This window comes from Gorilla gorilla, chromosome 1 (genome assembly GCF_029281585.2).
Source record: "Gorilla gorilla gorilla isolate KB3781 chromosome 1, NHGRI_mGorGor1-v2.1_pri, whole genome shotgun sequence".
Lineage (NCBI taxonomy): Eukaryota > Metazoa > Chordata > Mammalia > Primates > Hominidae > Gorilla > Gorilla gorilla.
This window is the reverse complement of record NC_073224.2, coordinates 72,808,688-72,830,896: the sequence shown is the minus strand read 5'-3', so window position 1 is coordinate 72,830,896 and position 22,209 is coordinate 72,808,688. Positions and strand designations below refer to the sequence as shown.

Sequence of the window (22,209 nt, the reverse complement as noted above, 5' to 3'; positions counted from 1 at the left end):
TTGTATCTGGATTATTAACCAGGTGGGTTTTGGGTTCCAGTGTGTCAGTAAGCTTTTGGGAAGCCTGCTGAATTGGTTGGAGGAGCACAGGGAAAGCCAGTGGCAGAGTTAGGGGGGATCCTCCCCACTGGCAAGTGTCACGAGCCTTTGGGGGAAAGAATGACTTCCTTAGGAGACTGCAGTCAGAGATGATGCCGTTGCTAGATTGCTGTTCTTAGGGATGGAGTCTCACTCTGTCGCCCAGACTGGAGTGCAGTGGTGCGATCTCAGCTCACTGCAATCTCTGCTGCACCAGTTCAAGCAATTCTGCCTCAGTCTCCTGAGCAGCTGGTATTACAGGCGTGAGCCACCACACCCAGCTGATTTTTGTATTTTTAGTAGAGGTGGGGTTTCACCATGTTGGTCATGCTGGTCTTGAGCTCCTGACCTCAGATGATCTGCCCACCTCAGCGTCCCAAAGTGCTGGGATTACAGGCATGAACCACCGCACCCGGCATGGGGACACTTAATAATCCAACCTAGAGTGAGGGTCCAAGTTAGCACTTTGTCGCCTTTCTGAGAGCCTTTCCCCGCATTTTGTGATGGATACCACCTGCATAATTCTTGAAACCGCCCATGGTGCCTTGGAAGCCAGGGGGACCTCCATGGAGGGAGGAAAGGCATTCCCGAAAGAATTACACTTGAAATCCTTTTAAACTGATCCATGCAGTTTCCCCAAAGGCATTACGTCTGAGGCCAGCTTCACTGAACAGATGCACAGTATTGTCATTTATCATACTGTTAAAAAGTTCCCAGGATTATTTTCTAGTAGATTTCTAAATGGATCCAAATTATCAAATGTTCTGTGCCCTTGTGGAATTTTTAGAGGAAGCCAAGTAGAAATTTTAATAATAGGAAATTGATAATATGGGGTAGGGCAGAAAAAAAAGGGAATTTTGTCTTTGGTACTTGTTTTTTCAAGATCATTCTAAAAGCCTGTTTCCCTTGTTTTGCCTTTTTCTAGAAACTGGGCTTGGGGACAGCCTGCCTGAAGGAATAATGTCTTAAACTTGTCTTCTTTGGAGCGTTTGTAAATTCTCCCTGCAGCACAGCATCATTAGGAGGCGTACAATATTGCTTTATGTGTCCTGATTTCAGGGGGACTGAGGAGGTTCCTGACTCAAACCTCTTTTTCTTCAGATGCCTACGTTTCCACTAGGCGAAGTTATTTCCATTGCATTTTGCATTGCTGTTCCCCCTAGACATCTCTCTTAAAATTAAATACCTTTGGAAGGGATGTGTTAGGCTAGGCTAGGCTGGACCGAAGTAACAAACCAAGAAATTTCAACAGCTTAAGACCGAGGTTTATTTTTTCTTTCATGGGACAGTGTAATGCAAGTCAGGAAACTCCTTAGTAGCTTTTCCCTAACAGCAGCTCGCAGATCCAGGCAGCTTCCATCTTGCAACTTCGCCATCTCGGTGTTTCCCTTCTAGTCACAGTGATGATAAAGAGAGTAAAGAGAACTCACAAACTGTTCCCGACTGCCTTAGACCAAAGCGACACCTGTCACTTCTGTTCACAGCCCATCAACCAGTCCCCGGCCCCAATGTGAGTACAGGGGAGGTGGGAAATGCAGGAGAAACCTGGAGGAGTTGATGAACACGACCGCCTCTGCCACAAAGGGGTAATGCCTTCTCCTAGGGTGCACGGGTTTGTTCACCGTTGGCAGTCATCAGAAAGTGTTTGGAAGAGATGGCAGTGAGGACTTGAAAGGAGGCTGCACAGAACAGAGGAAGAGTTGAAGAAAGAGAGATGCTGAAAGGAGAAAATACTAGAAAGAACAATTTAATTTTGTCTAGAACTAGCCTTGATCTTATTTTTTAATTTAATTTCATTTTTTGAGACAGGGTCTCACTCTGTCACCCAGGCTGGAGTGGCGCAACCTCAGCTCACTGCAGACTCCGCTTCCTGGGCTCAAGCGATTCTCCAACCTCAGCCTCATGAGTAGCTGGGACTACATACGCAAGCCACCAACGCCCTGCTAATTTTTTCTTTCTTTCCTTTTTTTTTTTTTTTTTGTATTTTTTGTACAGATAGGGTCTTGCCATGATTCCCAGGCTAGTCTCGAACTCCTGAGCTCAAAGCGATCTGCCTGCCTTGGCCTCCCAAAGTGCTGGGATTACAGGCATGAGCCACCACGCCCAGCCAATCTAATTTATTTTTAATTTTTAACGTACAGTCACTCACCAACAATTTATTTTCTTCTGATGTGGTTCCTACTTTGATGACACTAGGAGCTACTTTACAGATGTAGTTGTAAGTCAGGTTAAAAAAAGAAACCTAGGAAATGTAAAGTATTTACACAAAACCCAACAGATCAAATAGGAGCCAGGCAAATTTCATTATTTTAGACTCACAATTCGGCAACCATTATTGGGTGTGGTTTCTCAACCTCTCTACCCAGAAACCTTTGTGGAAGCAAGTTTCTTATTTAAAATTTCAAGGAATCCAATGTATGTAATGTTTTCTTAAGAGTCTGAAGGCACCTTACAAATCATGTAGTCAGTGGCCTCGTATTACAGATATGGGGCTGAGACACAGAACAGTTAAGTTGCCCAAGTTTTAGGGACAGAGCTCTGGATCATCAAACCCCACTCTGAGCATATCACACTGGGCCAGGCACTGAATGGAGGAGGCTCTCCTGACAGGCACTTCCACAGCCTCACGGAACTGGAGAGAATCCCTGGGATCTGTGGGCTCCATCCCCAGCCTTCCAGTCACGTGAATTCCCACAAACTATCTCGGTCAGCTGGGCACCTGGTTGGTTCTCTGAAGTGTCTGAGGAACATTCTACTGAGGGTCAGAGCACTGCCACCTACTATCCTGAGCATCATTTCCATCCCACAGATGAGGAAACGGCCATAAAGATGATGATTGTGAGTTAGCACCCCAGCTGGATTGGAATCCATTTCTGATCTGTAGTCTCGGGCGTTCCCCGGGGGTGCCTGCAGCGGGAGAAACTCCTAGGAGAGGCATTAACTGACAGGAGTTAACAAAGGAGGAGCGGATGGGACTGGAGCTTGAGTGGCGTTCAGGAGAGCCAGTTTTAAGACCTCCTGGATCAGCCTCCCTGTAAGCCAGTTATCAGTATCCAAGTGCTTTAACACAGGCTTCTCAGAAGAAATCATTTTTATTCCTACCATTATTTCATACCAAAGCATCATTATGTGCTACAGTTCCAATTTCTTACACAAGAATGAAAAGGGTAACCAATACAGCAAGTTTAAAAAAAAAAAAAGAAGAAGAAGACTGAATGATTTAAGCTGTTTCTGAATTGTTCCTGCCATAAAAAAAAAAAAAAATCAAGGCACCAGTTTTGAAATGGGAGAAGCATTCTAAATGAGACTGTTAGCTTGCCCTTTGACATTGATTTCTGATCCTCATTTATTCAGTATCTAACATCCAAGTCTGCAGAAATATGTTATCTGAGAGTTTGCAGTATGACCAGCTGAATAATCAGTATATGAGGTTTCATAGGGAGACAGACATGGGTTAGAAGTGCCAGCTTTATGTATCAGGCTGTGTGTGTGTGTGGTGAGACAGAATGCAAGAGTGAGAAATTAAAACATTAAATTTTACTGAGAAAACAAGAAATGAGACAGATTATCCCCCAGCAGCTTGGAAGTGGATGCAGTTTGGTGAGATCTGACTGCCTCGGTCTGACTCCCAGGCCACTTACTACCTTAGGCAAGTTGCTTCCCTTAGCTCTTTGCCTTATCTGAAAGATAGGGATTAATGAATAGTTCCTACTTCTTGAGGTTCATGCTGTATTAAACTACACAGCACACGTAGGGAAAGTGCCGTTCACTTTGGTGCATGATACAAGAGTTAGTTGCTGTTATTCCTGGGAAGCTTCTGGCCTAAGGGAAGTCATGTCTTCAAAGAAGCCCTCCAACCTCCTCCCGGGAGGAGCCAAATGGTCCAGATGTGAAACTCTTAGAGGTGGGGCTTCCATGTGTGGAACAGCACCCTGCGAAAAGCTAAGCCTGCTGCTGCTCTGGGGAGAGACTGACTCACGGAGTTGGAGGGCGTCCAGGGCTCCTGCAGCTTGTTCCACGGCTGGGGTCCAAAAAGGCTCACAGAGACGGGGATGTGGGCCCAGCGCAGCCTCCCTGGCCAGCCTACAGGCTTTGCAGTGTGCACTCACGCTGGACGGGCTGTGACAGGAGAGGCTGGCTGATGTCAAGCAGCCCTGGGCCAGAGTGTCCCTCTCAGGGCCTGAGAGATCGGCCACCACACAGAGCTGGCAGCAACTCCCATGAGTCCCCACCTTCTTGGGTGGATTTTTCTCACCAGAAACTCTGCTCCCTGCTCCTGGGTACTCCCTCCTGTGTCTGTCCACAGTCCCTGTGTCTTTCCTACAGGAAGGGGTTCTCGACTCTGGTTCCAGAGGCCCTGTCCAGGGACAATGGAGATGCTTGATTGTGAGTTATTGCTCTTCCCCAAGCATTGGGGGCACTGGACATTTCACTTGTTCCTTTGCAAGCGGTTCAACTCAACACCAACTCAATCTCTCCCATAGTTGCAGACTTAAAAGGATAAAACTCTAAGGACAAGGCTGTCACCACTTCCATTTGAAGCCTCCCTCCTACCACACTATTTTCCCCATTGGTTCCCTCTCCTCTTTCTTGGCCTGTGCACTGGCATCACTGTCTCCAGCGATGGGCTTGCATTAGTCTCTTCTCCCCACTCCTTGCACTTCTCTCCCAGACTGTGCTCTGAGCACCAGGACTTTGCTCCGTGTGTGGTGCTCTAGAAGCTGCCTCTTTCCTCTCCCCTCGGATTCTCAACAGGCTTGCACCACTCTGTCCCTTGCACTCAACTCTGCTCATGGTTTCCTCCCCTGAGCTAGGCCTGAGCAACAATATCATCCCCTTCAAGTCTTCACAATTTATGCTAGCAATTTTTAAAAGCAGTTAAAGCCCTTCAGGCCACACCATCAAAATGCCTGGACAACTCAACTCCTGTCTGGGGGTCTGTTCCAAACTTCTCATTTCCTTTTGGGAGAAGAAACTGTCGCTGATTAATTTCCAAGCATCTAAGAACACAGAGAGAGAGAGCTGCCCACTCCACTTTGAAAATCAAATTCCCCCACTAGTAAGAGCCCAGACATCCACCTAGCCACCCTTGGAATAGGAAACCCCCATCAAAGCCTTGCCAGGTCCATGGGGGGCAGAGCTAGTGCTCTGTGGGCCCTAGGATTGCTCAGACATGGTAAGTTTACTAAAGCACCTGTTCCAGAGAAGCCAGGCTGGAGAACTACAGGGAGCGGCATAAAAACAAACTCCATAAATTAAAAATAAAGAGAAGGCAATCCTCAGAGACGATTCTTCATTCTTTCCACTCTTTTTGAGGGCAGATGGGAGGATGGATGGCTTTGGATTGGAAGCAACACAGCTGGTGTCACGGGCTACTGAACAAAGATCAGCTCACATATTAGCACATCCATGGGTGGAAGCAAAATACTAGGGCATTTCAGTAATTCACAGAGCAGAAAGGAAGCCACTCTTCTGCGCAACAACAAAGTTTAATGGAGCCATTCCACCTCTTACCTTGGAACCCCATTCAGTGTCTGACAATTCTGTCAATGAATTCTTCCTGAAAGCTCACCTAAACTCCTCTCACTCTGCCCCTGGGATAAGAGGGAGCACCATTTTTCACGTAATCTTTTGTAATATAATGTACTAAAATCTACCATCATTACTTCTCTCTTCTCCAAGCAGGTACAAAAGGACATTGTCCAGACTTTGGTTCTTGTCTCAGCTGCCCTACACTGACTTAGGGCCGCGGGCTCACAGGGAAGCCCCTCATATGCCCCTCCTCTCCTGCTGGCCCTCCTCCCTCAGCTGCATTTAATTGAAGGACAGCCGGTTCCCCTGAAATAATAAACATCACCACAAAACATCATGTGGGCGTGACATTTCCAAAGCTGTCTGCTCTTAGTTTTCAGAACGTGTCACCCCTTACATGCTATTTTCTTCTCATATAGCCAGCCTCATTTTAACTTTGTCATTATTTAACTCCTTAGTGAATTAACTTCTGTCAGGGAGATCACTTCTGGATCATTTCTTTCCTCTGTTTAGTTGGCAAGAATGTCTCAAAAGCACGTTATAGAAAGCCTCCTGGGAAGACGCATCTTTATTTTATAGTTACTAGCGGGAGGGATTTGCTCCAATCATAAGGGAAAAACCATAAGATTCCCAAATTTGTAGCTGAGTGGGAATACTTCTTGTTTCGGACATCAACATTTTACTGGAAGCCTCTGTATTATCTGTCAAGATGGTAACCAAACTTAGAATTCTCCCAGAAATGCTGGGCTCTGCGCTTATGATGAGACAGCCCTGAGAGGGAGACAGCCCTGAGAGGGAGGCAGCCAACTTGCCTTGCCAGCATGATTGTGTCTCAGTCTTGTTTGTTATCAACCCCAACGCATGCCTAACTCTTCTGCCCTACTGAGTTCCCATGAATCCCACTTTGGCCCTTTCATAGTCCTGCCAGGCAATGCCTGGACAGCATCTCCACCCACTGTGCCCAGCCCTCCTCCCTCTTCTGAACTCCAATTCATCCTCCAAAACCCAACCCAAATGTCACGTTCCCAGCAGAGCTGCCCTGACAGTCCTCCTCCGCCCCTTTTGTTCATCTCTGAAATAAAGCCATCCTGTTTGGCAGCCACCTGCTTTATGTTGCTCCTCCATTGGACTGTGGGCCCCATACAGCAGTAGAGACCTTACCTACTTCTCTGAGCATCTCAGTGCCCAGCACAAAGCCTGCAGCAAGACAGTGTTCACAGCCTGGTTTTTGAGATTAGGGGTAAGCCTGATCTAAAAATTCAAGCAGTCACTGAGATCAACAAGGATTTTCTTTTTGTTGCTGCTGTTATTTTTCCCCAGGAAAAAGCTCTTTGGCCTTGGACTGGTATCACAGTATCTCAGTATCTTTTGATGAATGGATAGGCTGACCTGTAGCACAAAATGCAAGATGGACACCTCCACTCCCTCCCAGTGGGGGCTCTCTTCCATCTTTCTGTACCTTGGAATCCTTTTCAGCTTACATAACAGTACCCATCAGTTTAAAACAACCCTCACTGCACAGTAAGGGCAGCAACCACCCTCCCCTCATTTGCCATGGGGATCACACAGCAGTGATGGTTCCCCCTGACCCTGACATCCTTGGTCAAGGGCAGACCTGGTAGTCTCTGCAGCGCTGGCCATTGATCAGTGCCTGCGGAAGCAATTGACAATCATATCTTTGAGCTAAGTTTTTTTTTTAATTTTTCACAAAGAGCTCCAGAAGGCAAATAGTTTATCACTTCCCTACCCTGAAATAGCACGCAAGACAGATGATGCAGGGGAACGGGTGTCCGCTCTTTCTTGTTCTCAGAGCTCCTGCAGCAGGCCTGAGTGAACCTCAAGCAGGGCCCATGCAGCGTGTCCTCTGCAAAGTGCAGGTGTTCAGTCCACACACAGCAGCACCAGCACTGCTGATGTCACGATTATCTGTCCAGAAGATCCCACGTTAGATCCCAAGAGAAATCCAGACAGGGTTTAGCCTCCAGAGGCAGAGAGCGGGTGCCAGGCCCAGATGCAAAGGCCTCTATACTGACACCCTCACATGACACCGCAAAGGTCAAATGTCAAAGGTCACATGTCTTGGCTTAGGACTATAAGGGAGAGATAGGACAAATAATGAGGTCAAGGAACCTCTGGATTGCTGAAGAGATGACTTTAAAAAAAAAGTCACATCTGCAGCTCACAATGTTCACCAGAAAAGAACACTGCTTGGGATTCTAGACCTGAGCAGGGAGAAACAAACCGGGCTAAAGGAGACAGAACTTTCTTCACAGTAGAACAGTCCTAGTCTAAAATGCTAGAATTTAAGTCCAAAGTCTTTTAAGAATGAGAGTTCTTAAATCTGTCAGACCAGCTGACAGGGGAACAGGAAAAAAAAATTCTCTATTAAACAAAACACCACAAAAATCAACCCAAACTTCCTTCAACCCCAGCACCCCAGCCACCTCCCACCCCGTTAAAAAAATCATTAAAGTCATGCACACATGCACACACTCAAATATGAAAACAAAAACCAGATACCCAAGGAAATCTTAGGAATCACCTAAGGAATTTTCACTCGCTCCCCAGATGCTCTTTCTGTTTTTCTGGGGGTGGGTGGGAAAGGAAGTCACACTGACAGCTAAGTCTAAGCGGCACAATTTAGAGTTGGGTGAGTTCCCTTTCCTCCAGCGGCTTAGCTTGCTGGTCAGTGTAGAAGGGTACCCACAGTGAGTCGGGAAGGAAGGCCGAGGCTGGCGTCTGGTGGAAGGCAAGCTGCCTCTTGTCCTAAAGTGGGGACCCCCCCGTCACCTGGGGAGGTGAGGCTGCCTGGCTGCCTTGACTACCTATTTGCTGATGAGACAGCTTGGTGATCACTTTCTCTAGACTCTGAGCCATGCTGTTCAACCTTAATGTGGGAATCAGTATCAGATGGGCAGTGAACTGAAGAATTAGGTGTCTGGCTTAAAGTGTATCTTACACTCGTACACTAAGCTTGTGTATGTAGCACCACCCGCCTGTAGACTCTGCTCGGAAGGGCCCTCCCCATGAGTTTAAGTGTGAAGCTCAGGGTTTGGGGTGTGCACGGCCCCCCATATGGCTGCATGGTGCATGGACAGTGATGAGGAACGGTGCTGGTATGGGATGCCTGGGAGGGTTTTTCTGGAGACAAAAATTTACAGATTGAGGGCATGAGAACATAAACTTGAGGGAAACCACCATGATCTATACTAGGATGACAGATTGTGGAGTGGGAAGAAATCGTGTAGTCCAACTCTGCATTTTACATAAAATCAATCTGTGAAGAAAGCAGAAAGGACTCAGGGGATATCTTTTGAGAAAGGGTGTCTGCCTGGGATTCTAAGAGCTTCCCTGGTTGCTGGCCTAAATCAGTTGACCAGCCCTTTGTTTCTGACCAGGTTTCTCACCTGAGATAGAGAATCATTTGTTTCCAAATAGTTCAAATCCCCCATCCACAGGCCTCCCCACAAGAGCCTGGCTGGGAAATTCAGGAGAATCAGATTGCCGAACCAATGTGTCCACACCCACCACTCCCCCGGGTGCCGTGGAAGTCTGCAACATCTGTTTCTCTGCCTTATCCTAAAGACAATGTCTTCGCCCATTTTGTAAAATAAATAATTAAAAATATAATGAAAAAACCCTGGCAAGGATAGTTGCTGGCCTGAAAATGTGCTCTGTCTCTTAGCAGTGACTCACAGAACTCACACCTGCGGTGGGTTCCCAGGCTAAGGGGTGGAGCGGAGAGCGTGAAGCTCTGTAGCAGCGCACAAACCCGGGACAGGGCAGGATGCACAGCCAGTCCTCACCCTTTATATATTACATTTATCTTTATAAATAGAGCATCCTGACTCGAGTGGCCATAATAAAAAAGCCAAACATTGAGTTTTTTCCCTCAAATACCTACACAAACTCTCAAATATCTACTAAATTATATCCACATGGCAAACTGGTCACCTCTATATAAGAGCTTCAACTGCCATGCTGGTCACAGGCCAAGTCTCAGTCGGACCCAAATACCCACCCTTACTGGATAACAGGGACTAAGATTTTTTTTTTTAAATCTACTTTTCAATAAGACTTGTGACAGAATCCTTTAAATAAAAAGCCAAATAAGTATGATTTTAAGTGATTGATTCCTGTCCCCCAAACATTGCATATGCAAGTTTTCAATGTCATATAAAACGGACAAACTAGACCAATAAGTGTGGTCTAGTTGGCCTGGCTGCCTTGACTACGTATTTGCTGATGGGACAGCTCGGTGATCACTTTCTCTTGAACAAGACTCTGAGCCATGTTGTTCAACCTTAATGTGGGAATCAGTATCACATGGGTAGTGAACTGAAGAATTAGGTGTCTGGATTACAGTTTATCTTAACAGTTTCCAGAAAAGCTGTCTTTCAGCCATCTTGGGAAATTTGGGTTGAATTTCCTTATTTCCTTCCATGGTCAAAAATATGTTAATTTCGATCTATCACACTAGATCACTTTGGTTAGATGACTGTGACCACTAAAAACAAAACAAAACAGAAAACTGGAGCAAACAGACGAATAGCCCTTTAGAAAAACCAGAGGATGTTGAACTGATGTGGGCCACACTCCCAGGGAGCCTTCATAGCTCATCCCTTGAAGGCACAGTGTCCAGGGAGGTTGGTGGTGGCAGGGCCTCTGTGTTCTTGGCATTGCTGTAGATGCGACTTTGCTTCCGGGACTTCCAGGCATGTGTCCTATCCCAGTCGGTGGCCACTGTCTCATTGTCCCAGATGGTGGAGGTCTCCGTGTCACTCAGGTACCCCGGCTGGCCTGTGTAGTGCGTAGGGTAGATGAGCAAGGGTTCTGCAGAGAAGGCTTTCAGGTCCCTGGATTCATAATACTCCTTGTACTCAGCTCTGAAAACAAGAAGGTGGCCGGACACATGAGGGGGCGGAAAGAAGACTTATGGAACAGGGACAAAGAGTGAAGGAGTCCTCCTGGTTACCTCTTAAATTGTCATGAGTTCATTTCATTATTTCAATTGTGTCATTTGTGAAAAACTTTAGCCTACAAACACAAATATTTCTTTAAAAGCTTTCCAAAGACAAGCTCCCAAGCAAAAAGATCAGGACATTTCTGACATATTTGAATAGACTAGTTTAAAAGATGAATTTCAGGTCTGACTCCAAAAGTTAAAAAGTAAGCCCTGTTAGACCATAATGATAAATAAATACGATCACTTCACAAAAAATGCCCTGCTTTGGGATTAATAAATGAGACACCTCACATCTGGACAGCAGTGATGGGGCATGTGGCATGTGGAGGCTTAGAGGCACGCAGGCTTGGTTTTGTGCTCTAGCTCCCTGCTCACCACTCTGGCTCCAACAGGTGTAAAGGAGACGGATGACTTGGCCTCCCTCTCAGGTCTCCTGTGCAGAGTACATGAGGTGACATCTGAATGTAGTAATTTCCCTTTTGTTTAGGGGATAATGGTTTGACCTCCATGTTTCTGCCAGGACACAGAGATAAAGTCAGTCTCTGACATGTTATATACAAGAGGGCACACAACTCCATTTTTACTGAGGACAAGAGACAAAATGAACTGGTGGCAGCATAGGAAATCTCAACAGCTAAAATGAGACCATCTAGTGACGAGATCACCCAGCAACTAAGAGAAGGGGCCAAGGTTAGAACGAATGCTGCTCCATTAATGAATTTAGGAATCATTCATTAATGATTTAGGAGCTGCTGTTATGTGTAGCATTTGGACTAGGCTCTAAGGACACAGAGGCATAAGACTGTTACTGCCCCAAAGGGTTTATAGTTTACTGGGGAGATTGACAGGTAAATCATTAATTGCCACACCTTTTGATAAGCGCTAGGTCAGGGTAAGCTCCTGGGCTATGGGAGCCCCGAGCATCACACTGCCCTTCTTCCATGGACATCATGCTCAGGTATCAGGTCCACACTCCCTGAACCTCTTACACACCCTTGTGATTGCAGGAATCACAATATATCATGATGATTTGTTCATGAGTCTGGGTTCCTGACCAGATTGTGAGCTATGCAAAAATGGGTATATCTGCTTAGCCAACAGTACCCAATGACCTGAGCCAAAGGAACTGGAAATTTTGAGGTGCTTAGGAAGATGGCCTTCACCTTGAGGTGTATGAGGTTATGGAAATAAGAAGAGCAAAGACAAGGAGGGCACCAAGCACATTACATTCAGTTCAACTACAAACTGGATATTACAAGAATCTCTGGGCAGGACACTCACCATCTCTGCCTCACCTTCCCATCTGTACAAAGGGATAAATCACCTGAGTTAGGCTCTCTTAATCATAATTATGAGAAGATCATTTAGGAAAGCAGTACAACTTTAGACAATATCAAGTACTACCAGAAATGGGGAGCATAATTCATGAAGAGGCCATGCCCAAGGGAAGGCAGGCAGTTCAGGGAGACTCACACAGGATGCTTGTTGTACATGATTGGCAGAAACTCATCCACTGGCAGCATCTTCCCAAAAGGATTGGCTCCAACCAGCTTCTGTGCTCCTTCCAGAGAGATGACGTAGCCCAGGGTCCAGTAGGAATAGTCGGCTTCGACCAGGTTTGCCACATTGGGCACTGCTTTCTCTGGCTCCTTTACTTGCATCCTCTTCCTACCAATATAACTGTAAGGAAATAGCAGAGGAGAAAAATTCCACCTTGACTATTATGCCATGATAAGGATGAAGCACAGCTTTGGTTTACATAGATACCTCTGAAATCCTGGACTGACTCTGTCTGTCATTAAATGATGTATCACATCCCAAAGTGGATCCAATCACCAGTCATGACTGCCATCTGCCATCACTGGGGCCATTTTGCTGGCTCCATTTATCAACACCCCCACTATTCCTGCCTAGCGGACGGTTTTCAAGCCGGAAAGTAAGATGTAGTAAGATTAAAAGATCTTTCAGATCATTTCTTAAAGATGGGATGGGGCTTCCAGCTGTGTTTACAGAGGTTGGAAAGGCACAAAAAAAGGCCAGATGGGAGAATCCTGAGGCTGCTGTCTTTAGGTCCCCAGAGTGTCAGCCTTGGATGCCTTCTGCACAGCACTCCGAGTGCTGGTGGGAAACACAGGACCAAATAAGCTGGGGGAAAGAGTCAGTCTGCAGTGAAGGTTCTGGGAACCCAAGAGTGGCCCTAAGGGGTTCCTTTTGGGGAGTATGAATGACAGCTCCTGACAGGCATTCTCCTGCCTCACACTCGTCCAGCTGTGGCCAGGCTTACTCCCAGACATGCTGCTCTGAGAAAGGCCCCCCAGGCACCTTCCGTCCTCCGTGAACAACTTCTACAACACAGGATGCACCTTTGGCCACTCCCATCTTCCCTAGTCTACCCATGGATCTGTGCTCCATTACTTTTGTCCAGAACCTATTGATTTGGGCTTGACTGGAGCAACCTGAGGAGTTGCCTCCTTCTTGCCTGCCAGGTAAAGCAGTACTTCCTCTATTTTGCCCTAAAACAATCTCTTTCAACATTCAAGGGATTCCCCCTTGTGAGAGCATCCCAGGATTTGTAGAACAAGTTTATGTTCAACATTCAGTTCTTCTGAGGACAACAAACATATATCCCCAGCCACTCTCTCTTCAGATTACGGAGTCTGAGCTTCTCTCGTGTCTCATCCAGTGGAAGGGAAACTCTTATCGAGCACTTGAGAGGAACTAGAGTGATAGAGGTGCTGAGTTAATGCTCTAACTTTAATTAATTTAATTTTAAATATTGAAGCTGTGTGAAATATATATATATTTTCCATGAAACAAGTTCATTGTTTTGGTAGGACGACAGTTTACTCTTTTTTTTTTTTTTTGAGATGGAGCCTTGCTCTGTCGCCCAGGCTGGAGTACAGTGGCGCAATCTGAGCTCACTGTAAGCTCCGCCTCCTGGGTTCATGCCAGTCTCCTGCCTCAGCCTCCTGAGTAGCTGGGACTACAGGAGCCCGCCACCATGCCCGGCTAATTTTTTGTATTTTTAGTAGAGACGGGGTTTCACCGTGTTAGCCAGGATGGTCTCTATCTCCTGACCTCGTGATCCACCCGCCTTGGCCTCCCAAAGTGCTGGGATTACAGGCGTGAGCCACTGCGCCCGGCCCAGTTCACTTAAACAGCTGAAAATTTAGCTTCTGGATTGAGAGGTGTTCTAAGTGTAAAATACATACCAGATTTTGAAGAGTTGGTACAAAAAAAAAAGAAGGTAAACTATGTCATTAATGGTTTTAAAATATTAATTACATACCAAAATGATGATACTGTTCGGATATTTTTGTTAAATAAAATGTATTAAAACTAATTTAGTCTAATTTATTTTTACCTTTTTAATGTGATTACTAGAAAACTGAAAATGACATATGTGGCTTGCATTATATTTCTATTGAACAACACTCCCTCGATGATTCCAATGACTTGTTCTATTCTTCCCTTTTATTATTTTCTTTTCCTGGAAAGATGTAATGTGGCAATCATGAAGAGCTTATTACCTTTCATGTTTTAGGTTTAAGTAACATTTGTTTCTTTTTTGTTTTAGAAAATAACAGGTACAATTTAAAACTGTTACAGTTCTTTAAGACTATATAATAGATTTTAAGGGGATATTTTGACTTGATCAACCTGTGAAATTTAGAAAACATTTTTTTCCTGTATCCTTATCAAGACAACTGTTCTTCCTTCTTGCATCTGTTGGTACTTTGTCCTGAGAAATGCACCCACCGAACTATATGTGAACGGGAACGTATGCCAGCTCTAAACCTTAGATTCCCTGGGCTCAGTCTTCTGTGATTATGAGGCTTAAGTGAAGTTGCCTTTATACAAGTCACGTGGACATCAAGTAGCTTCCAGGCCTGTGAGGCCTTAACCACAGGCTGCGGAACCATCCATTGAGAACGGCTGCAGTGCAGCAACTTCTGGAGGATATAGGAAGAAACAGTGATCTCAAGGGACTGTGCAGAATGCCAAACCAAACCACATGACCACATGACTGAAATCTGACAGGGCATAGGTGTCTTATTACACAGCGACGCATTAGTTGAGCCATTGCTAGGCTTCTTCTGAGCTCAGAGTGGCCCATTTTCTGAGGGAACAAGTATTCCACCTGGGCCCACAGTTAAATACCGCCTGCGGGTGGGAGAAGCAGGGACAGCGCCTCTGCTGCAGCTGCTCCAAAGAAGCAGGCTCAGAGTTGATGAATTGCCTTTGACACAGCTGGGAGCAAACACAATGCTTGGGAACTTTCTGCTTCATTGGAGAGAAATTGAAAGTGTCATTTGTTTCAAAAAGAAAATGAGAGAGAGAAAGGAGGAGGCAGAGGAGGAAGAAGAAAAAGGAAACAGGAAGGGAGAGAGGGAGAGGAAAAATGAAAGGAAAGGGAAGGGAAGAAAAAAGTAGAAGCCACTCAATTCTCAGAGAGTAGACAAAGAACATTAACTAAATGTCAGCTCAGAGCCAGCACTCCCTTGGTGAGCCTGGTTTTCCTGCATCAGCCTCAGACCCTTCCCCAAATCTAGTTGTCCATGTTCTTCATGTTTGTGCAGCCCCATTTCCCAAAAGAGGAGCTACCTGGCTGACCCTCTAACCTCCCACCTTCTCGGAAGCTGCAGAGGCAACCTGCTGTCCCGGGAGCTGAGTCTTATATATGACACAGGACTTTAGAGCTTGAATAAATGGCCTCTTCTCCAGCTTCACACCCACTCCATGTGCCACGTTAATTGAGGGTGGGATTTCTGCTGTGCTCCTAAGTAAGTGCTCAGTGCCACACCTTGGTTCTGTCTGAAGGTCCCTGATCTGCAGGCTGACTCCAGGTCTCAGACAATCGTCCACAGTTTCCCACCCTGAAGAGTAGAAGGATGCAAAATCCAGTGGCTAACCTCTACCCATTTTTATTTCTGAGAACATTTATGGAAAGAAAACTAGATAAGTGGAAGCTTAAGCTGCATCTCCTACTGGCTGTGGAGGTGGGGCTCTCTGCCCATTGGAAAGGACTGAGTGCCTCTCAGAGCCCTCTCGTAAGATCATCTTGTCACTCACATCAGTTCCCAGTCCAGCTGAGCCTGGTCAATGTTATCCATCAGCTTCATCAGCTTCTTCTTAAACTGATGCTCAAAACGCACATCGTCTTCAATTACAAGAGTCTTCTCTAGCTCTCGATCAATTACCTGCAAAAGTCATCAGTAGGAAGATACCCTATGAAAAGTTTGAAACCCAATTTTTATTAGATAAATAAGTATTAAAAAGTCACGAGTCTAATAGCACAGATTCATAACTGGAATCTAAGCAAATGGCCATCAACAGTAGAATAGATAAATAAACTTTGGCATATTCACAGCAGTGAGGATATATGATCACAATTAAATGCAACGTTATAGGTGAATCTCCTAAATGTCATGTTAGGAGAGTACACATACTGCATGACTCCATTCATATAAGGGAAAGTACACACAAAGGTAAAGCTATTCAATGCCTTTAGAAGTCAGGATGGTGACTGCCCTTGGGGACTGATGACCAGAAGGCAGTACGGGGTGGGGGAGGGGGGTGCTTGTGGGATGCTGGTTACCTGCTTCTGGATCTGTGTACTGATTAACATGGGTGTGTTGTTCGGTTTGTGAAATTTCCCTGAGCTGTATCTTTTGATCTATATATTTTTATACCTATTTATCACATTTCACTTAAAGTTTAAAGAAAACAAAGGCAGGCATAGACTGGATCATTAAAAGAGAAAGTGTTCAAGGGGCCTTTCTTCAGGGACTTTCTTTTTGGTTGTGGAAACTGTTTATCAGGAACCCCACACACCAATACCCCCTCCAGATATGTCTTGATCTGTAAGACAGGGGTTCTACTTCTGGCTCTGCCACTTCTTACCTGGACAAGCTACTTAATAATTTCTTCTTCGGTAAAGGTGGTCTGTCCTTCCCAACCCACCTCACATGACTTCTGTGTGATTTCTTGTATAAAATCACTTAATAAGTGATGTCATAATAGGTATAATAGAAGGCATTCCTGCTAATGATGATAATGAATTAATAAGAGTGTGGCACATAGGACATGGGTGTCTCCCCCGTCACCATCCCAAGTGGCACCAAAGCTACTCCTCCTTGCCCCTTTGTTGCTGGTCTTGGGTCAGAGGGAGACACAAGGCAGGAGCAGCTCTCATGCACATTTCCAGAACAGTTGCGGGCTCACTTTACATCTGGCCCTAATTCACCTACGATAGCCTGCTTTCCTTTCTCCTCATCGTAAAACTGCAATCTGAATAAAGCATTATTTACCTCTTTCCAGACTGAGTAGTGGCTGAGAAAGCAGCCAATTTCACCCCTTGTTAGAGGCCTGGAGGAATAGGGATCTCGATAGCCAGGCAGCATTTCAATATTCAGTGCCTTCAGCTGGCTTGTGTTGAGTGCCCTGCATCACATAAAACACGTCTGGAAATTAACAAGTCAAAGGTCCCCACCACAAAGGCCAGAGAAAGAGAGAGTTAGTTCTGCAAATACCCCTCCCCCACACAGACAAAGACAGAGAGGCTTCCCTTTATTCCTTAGAAGTTCCTCCAGGCTAATGTGTCACACTAGTATTATGAGGTCTGGGAAGACAAGAGGGTATCATATTTTTGTGTATCCCTCATAGTGCCCAACATAGTTCTAAGCATCATCAGTTTTTTGACAAGATTTAATAAGTACACTCCTATGGAAATTAGTTAAAGTACTGCAATAATCCAAGGAGTGTTTGATCAAGACCTACTGCTGAATCTCTGTTAACACAGTGAGCTTTGTGAAGTTCACAGCTGCCCTAATCCTAACCTGTTCACCCCAGCCCTACAAAAGCCTTGAAAACCAGTAGCCTCACAACTAAGATAGTGGCAAACCCCACCAACCCAGAAGCCACTGGCAGGGACAAAATGGACTGAGACTCCCTTAAAGACCTGCCCCCAGAAAATAATCTCTATTCAACCTGTCTAGTAGCTCCTTGAAAAGCTACATTCTCAGAGCTTGTCTTGATTTGACCTGACTCAGAGTTCATTTTCTGTGAACAGCACTATCTGCAGGTCATTTGTCAAAACCCATGAGCAACAACTGTTTAACATTACAGTTGTTTGAGAAGCATTATCAGCTGATGCTAACAAGAAGCCCACCAAAAAACTTAAAAGGAAAAACCAAGGAATAAGAGGTCCATAGGCAGTTTGATTTGCTCCAAAATATCCCTGAGAATCTAGAAGGCCCCAGGCATATTCAGGGCTGTCCACACGCCCAGGAAAAACTTGAGAAGTCCCTAGTCTCTCACCTCTGGCTGACCTTAAGGATCTGGAAAAAAATGTAGTGAAGGCAAATGAATAAAACACTGCAATGAAGGAAGAATTTGGCATAGTAAGTTTTAAAAATTAATACAACCATGTGGTATCTATAAGAGGCAGCCTTTAGATTAAAAGACAAAAATAGGTTGAAAGTAAAAGAATAGAAAAAGATATATCATATAATCAGCAATGACAAGAGAGCTGGCAGAGCTATGCTAATATTGGGCAAAATAAATCTCAGACAAAATTCATGCTAGAGCCAAGGAAGGACATTTTTTAATGATAAAAAGGTTAATCTGGGACGGGAGTGGTGGCTCACGCCTGTAATCCCACCACTTTGGGAGGCCGAGGTGGGCAGATCAGAAGGTCTGGAGATCGAGACCATCCTGGCTAACATGGTGAAACCCCATCTCTACTAAAAATACAAAAAATTAGCCGGGCATGGTGGTGGGTGCCTGTAGTCCCAGCTACTTGGGAGGCTGAGGCAGGAGAATGGTGTGAATCTGGGAGCTGGAGCTTGCAGTGAGCCAAGATCGTGCCATTGCACTGCAGCCTGGGTGACAGGGCAAGACTCCATCTCAAAAAAAAAGGTCAATCCATCAGGAAGGCATAACAATTATAAATACATATGCACCTAACAGAACCTCAGAACCATGAAACTGGAAGAATTGAAAGGAGAAACAGACAATTCAACAATAATAGGGGAAGACATCAATATCCCACCTGCAATAATAGAACTAGGCAGGAGGAAGACAAGGAAACAGAAGACTTGAATAATATCTTAAAACAATCAGACCTAGTAGACATCTATAGAACATTCCACCCAACAATAGCCAAATACACACTTTCAAGTGTGCATGGAACATTCTCTAAGAAATACCATTTTTTAGACCATAAAGACCATATAGGTCATAAATTAAGTGTCAGTATACTTAAAAGGATTGAAATCATACAAGGTATATTCTCCAACCTCAATGGTTTGAAATTAAAAATCAATAACCAAAGGAAACTTGGGAAATTCGGAAATGTGGAATTAAACAATACACTCCTAACCAATGGGTCAAAGAAGAAATCGCAAGGGAAATTAGAAAATATTTTGAGATGAATGAAAACACAGCATACCAAAACTTATGCGATACACTTAACATAGTACTTGGAGATATAGTTACAGCTGCAAATGTCTCTAGTAAAATAGAATATCTCAAATAATAATCCTCCCATCCATCTTAAGAAACTAGATAAAGAGAAAATTAAACCCAAAGCAAACAGGAGGAAGAAAATAATAAAGGCTACAGTACAAATAAATGAACTAGAGAATAGAAAAACAATAGAGAAAAATCAACAAAACCAAAAGTCAGCCCTCTGAAAAGATCAACAAAATTGACAATTATTTGCCTAAACTGATGAATTAAAAAAAAGTAAACTCAAACTATTAAAGTCACGAATGAAAGAGGGGTCACCCCTACTGACCTTATGAAAGTAAAAAAGATTATATGATAATACTATGAACAATTGTATGGCAACAAATTAGATAACCTAGATGAAATGGACAAATTGATAGAAAGGTACAAACTACCAAAATTGACTCAAGAAGAAATAGAAAGTAAATAAATAACAAGAAAAGAAGTTTAATTAGTAATAAAAAAAATTTCCACAAAGAAAAGCCTAGAACCAGATGGCTTCACTAGGGGTTTCTGCCAAATGTTTAAAAATTGTTAACACAAATCTTTCACAAACTTCCAAAAAAAAAGAGGAGGAGGGAACACATCCCAGCTGATTTTATGAAGCCATATTATTTTGATACAAAACCAAAAACATTATAAGAAAACTGCAGACCAATATCACTTATTAATATAGATGTGGAAATCTTCAAGCAAATACTAGCAAGAGAATCCAGCAATTTATAAAAGGAATTATACAGCATGACCAAATGGGTCCCAGGATTATCCCAGGGTTGCAAGTTTGGTTTAACATGTGAAAACCAATCAAAGTAAGGTACCATATTAACAGGCAAAAGTCACATGTTCATCTTAACAGACACGGACAAACCATTTGACAAAATCCAATACCCTTTTATGATAAAAACACTCAACAAAATAGGACTAAAAGGGACCTTCCTCAACCCAGTAAAGGCCATCTGTGAAAAACCCACAATTAACATCATACTTAGCAGTGACAGACTGAATGCTTTCCCTCTAACATCAGGAACAAATCAAGAAACTGCACTCAACAGTTCTATTCAACATTGTACTTGATGATCCAGCAAGGGTAGTTGGACATGAAGAAGAAATAAATGGTATCCAGGTTTGAAAGGAACATATAACACTATCTCTACTTGCATGTGACATGGTCTTGTATGTAGAAGATCCTAAGGAATATACACACACAAAGGAAAAAGTACTATTAGAACTGATAAAAAGGGTTCAGCAAGGTTGCAGGATACAGGATCAATATACAAAAATCAATTGTATTCTTATTCATTTAGCAATGAACAATCTGAAAATAGAACTAAGGAAATAGTTCCATGTACCATAGCATCAAAAGAGTAAAATACTTAGGAGTATATTTAACAAAATAAATGCAAGACTTGTATACTGAAAATGAGAAAACATCATTCAAAGAACTAAAGAAGATCTAAATAATAAAAAGACATTCCATGATTATGAATCAGAAGACTTCATATTGTTAACATGGAAATATTCTCCCAGTTGATCTACAGACTCAATGCAATTCCTATCAAAATCCCAGCTGCTGTTTTCTTTATTTGTGGAACTTGACAAGCTAATTCTAAAATTCATATGGAAAAAGTAAGGGACCCAGAATAGCTGAGACAAACTCGAAAAAGAATAACAAAATTGAAGGACTCATACTTCTTAAATACAAAGCTACAGTCATCAAGACGGTATAGTACTGGCATAAGGATAGACATATAGATCAATCAAATAAAATAGAGAGTTCAGAAATAAATCCTTACATTTATGGGCAACTGATTTTTTACAATGGTGCCAAGACAATTCTACAAGGGAAACGAAAGTCTTTTTAACAAATGGTGAAGGGACAAATGGATAACCATGTGCAAAAGAATGAATATGGATCCCTGCCTCATGCCATATACAAAAATTTACTCAACATAGATCAAATACCTAAATGTAACAGATAAAACTGTAGAACTCTCAGAACAAAATTTCATGAAGTAAATCTTCATGGCTTTGAAATTGACAATGGATTCTTAGGTATGACACCAAAATTACTAGCAACAAGAACAAAAAATAAATTGGATTTCATCAAAATGAAAAACTCTTTTGCTTCAATGCATACCATCATGAAATTGTGACAATCGATAATGCATAAAGTTAAAGAAAATATTTGACAATTACATATCTGATAAAGGACTTGCATCCAGGATATATAAAGAACTCTCACTACTCAACTAGTTTCCCTGGTCCATGTGGTCTATGAATGGGACTGGGGTTCTTGGAGGTATTTGAAGCAGTGGTTCCTAAACTCTACTGCACCCAAGAATAGGGCTGACAGATTTAGGAAGTGAAAAACACAAAACACTCAGTCAAATTTAAGTTTCAGATAAATAATGGATAATTTTTTAGTATAACCAAGCCCCATGTGATGTTTGGGACAAATTTAACTGGCTATACAGTATTTTATGGGGTAATCCTATCTAAGAATCACCTTGAGGCTTCTTAAATGCAGATCCTGGGTCCAGCCTCACAGAGCATAATTCAGCAGGTCTGAGATGGGACTGAGGGAGCTGTCCCCTTAACCATCCGTGGGGACTCTGATGTGAGTGTCCAGGTCACACTTTGGGAAACACTGATGAGATTCTCTAAGGGAGTCATAAGAACTTCAACAGCTGCTAGTCATACTCCTTAGTTGGAGTTATGCAAATAGAAAACAAAGCTACTGATATTCTAAACCAACATATAACATGGAAAGGCACATTTTATAAAAATCTATGCCTTGAAATAGTTTAGGGTGTCAAATAAAAGGGCAAAGCCGAACAAGATAAAAAAAAAAAGGAGGGATCTAACCAGGTTCCCTGTGTTACTTTCCTGCCATATTTCCAGGAAAAGTGGCCACTGTGATCGGTCCAGGCAGATTGTGGCAGGCATCTCATGCAACAGGAAATGTACACCTTTATGCATTTTTCCATCTATTTTCTTCAGATTGACCAAGTTTCAGCACTTTATGCTCTAATTCAGCTCTGAACACAATTCTGAACACATTCCTTCTGTTACACTACAGAAGGCTGAAAACCACCACAACTGTTGCAAGAACCCCCAGAGAT

At 43.6% G+C, this 22,209-nt stretch overlaps 1 protein-coding gene across 4 annotated transcripts in view; it reads right to left on the bottom strand.

Annotated features, from left to right (window-relative positions):
* Positions 1-1,321: 1,321 nt before the first annotated feature.
* COLGALT2 (collagen beta(1-O)galactosyltransferase 2) overlaps positions 1,322-22,209 on the bottom strand; it is a 108,000-nt gene continuing 87,112 nt past the window's right edge. For 3 of the 4 annotated variants that reach the window (XM_055367360.2, XM_004028039.5, XM_019027831.4), the window contains 4 exons: positions 16,888-17,020; positions 15,650-15,777; positions 12,050-12,256; positions 1,322-10,496 (listed from right to left, as the gene is read on the bottom strand). In XM_055367360.2, coding sequence (XP_055223335.1) covers positions 10,220-10,496; positions 12,050-12,256; positions 15,650-15,777; positions 16,888-17,020 — 745 coding nt within the window. In that variant the 3' untranslated portion in view covers positions 1,322-10,219. The remainder of the gene's footprint in view (positions 10,497-12,049; positions 12,257-15,649; positions 15,778-16,887; positions 17,021-22,209) is intronic. The other variant, XM_019027822.4, reaches the window with a different exon arrangement.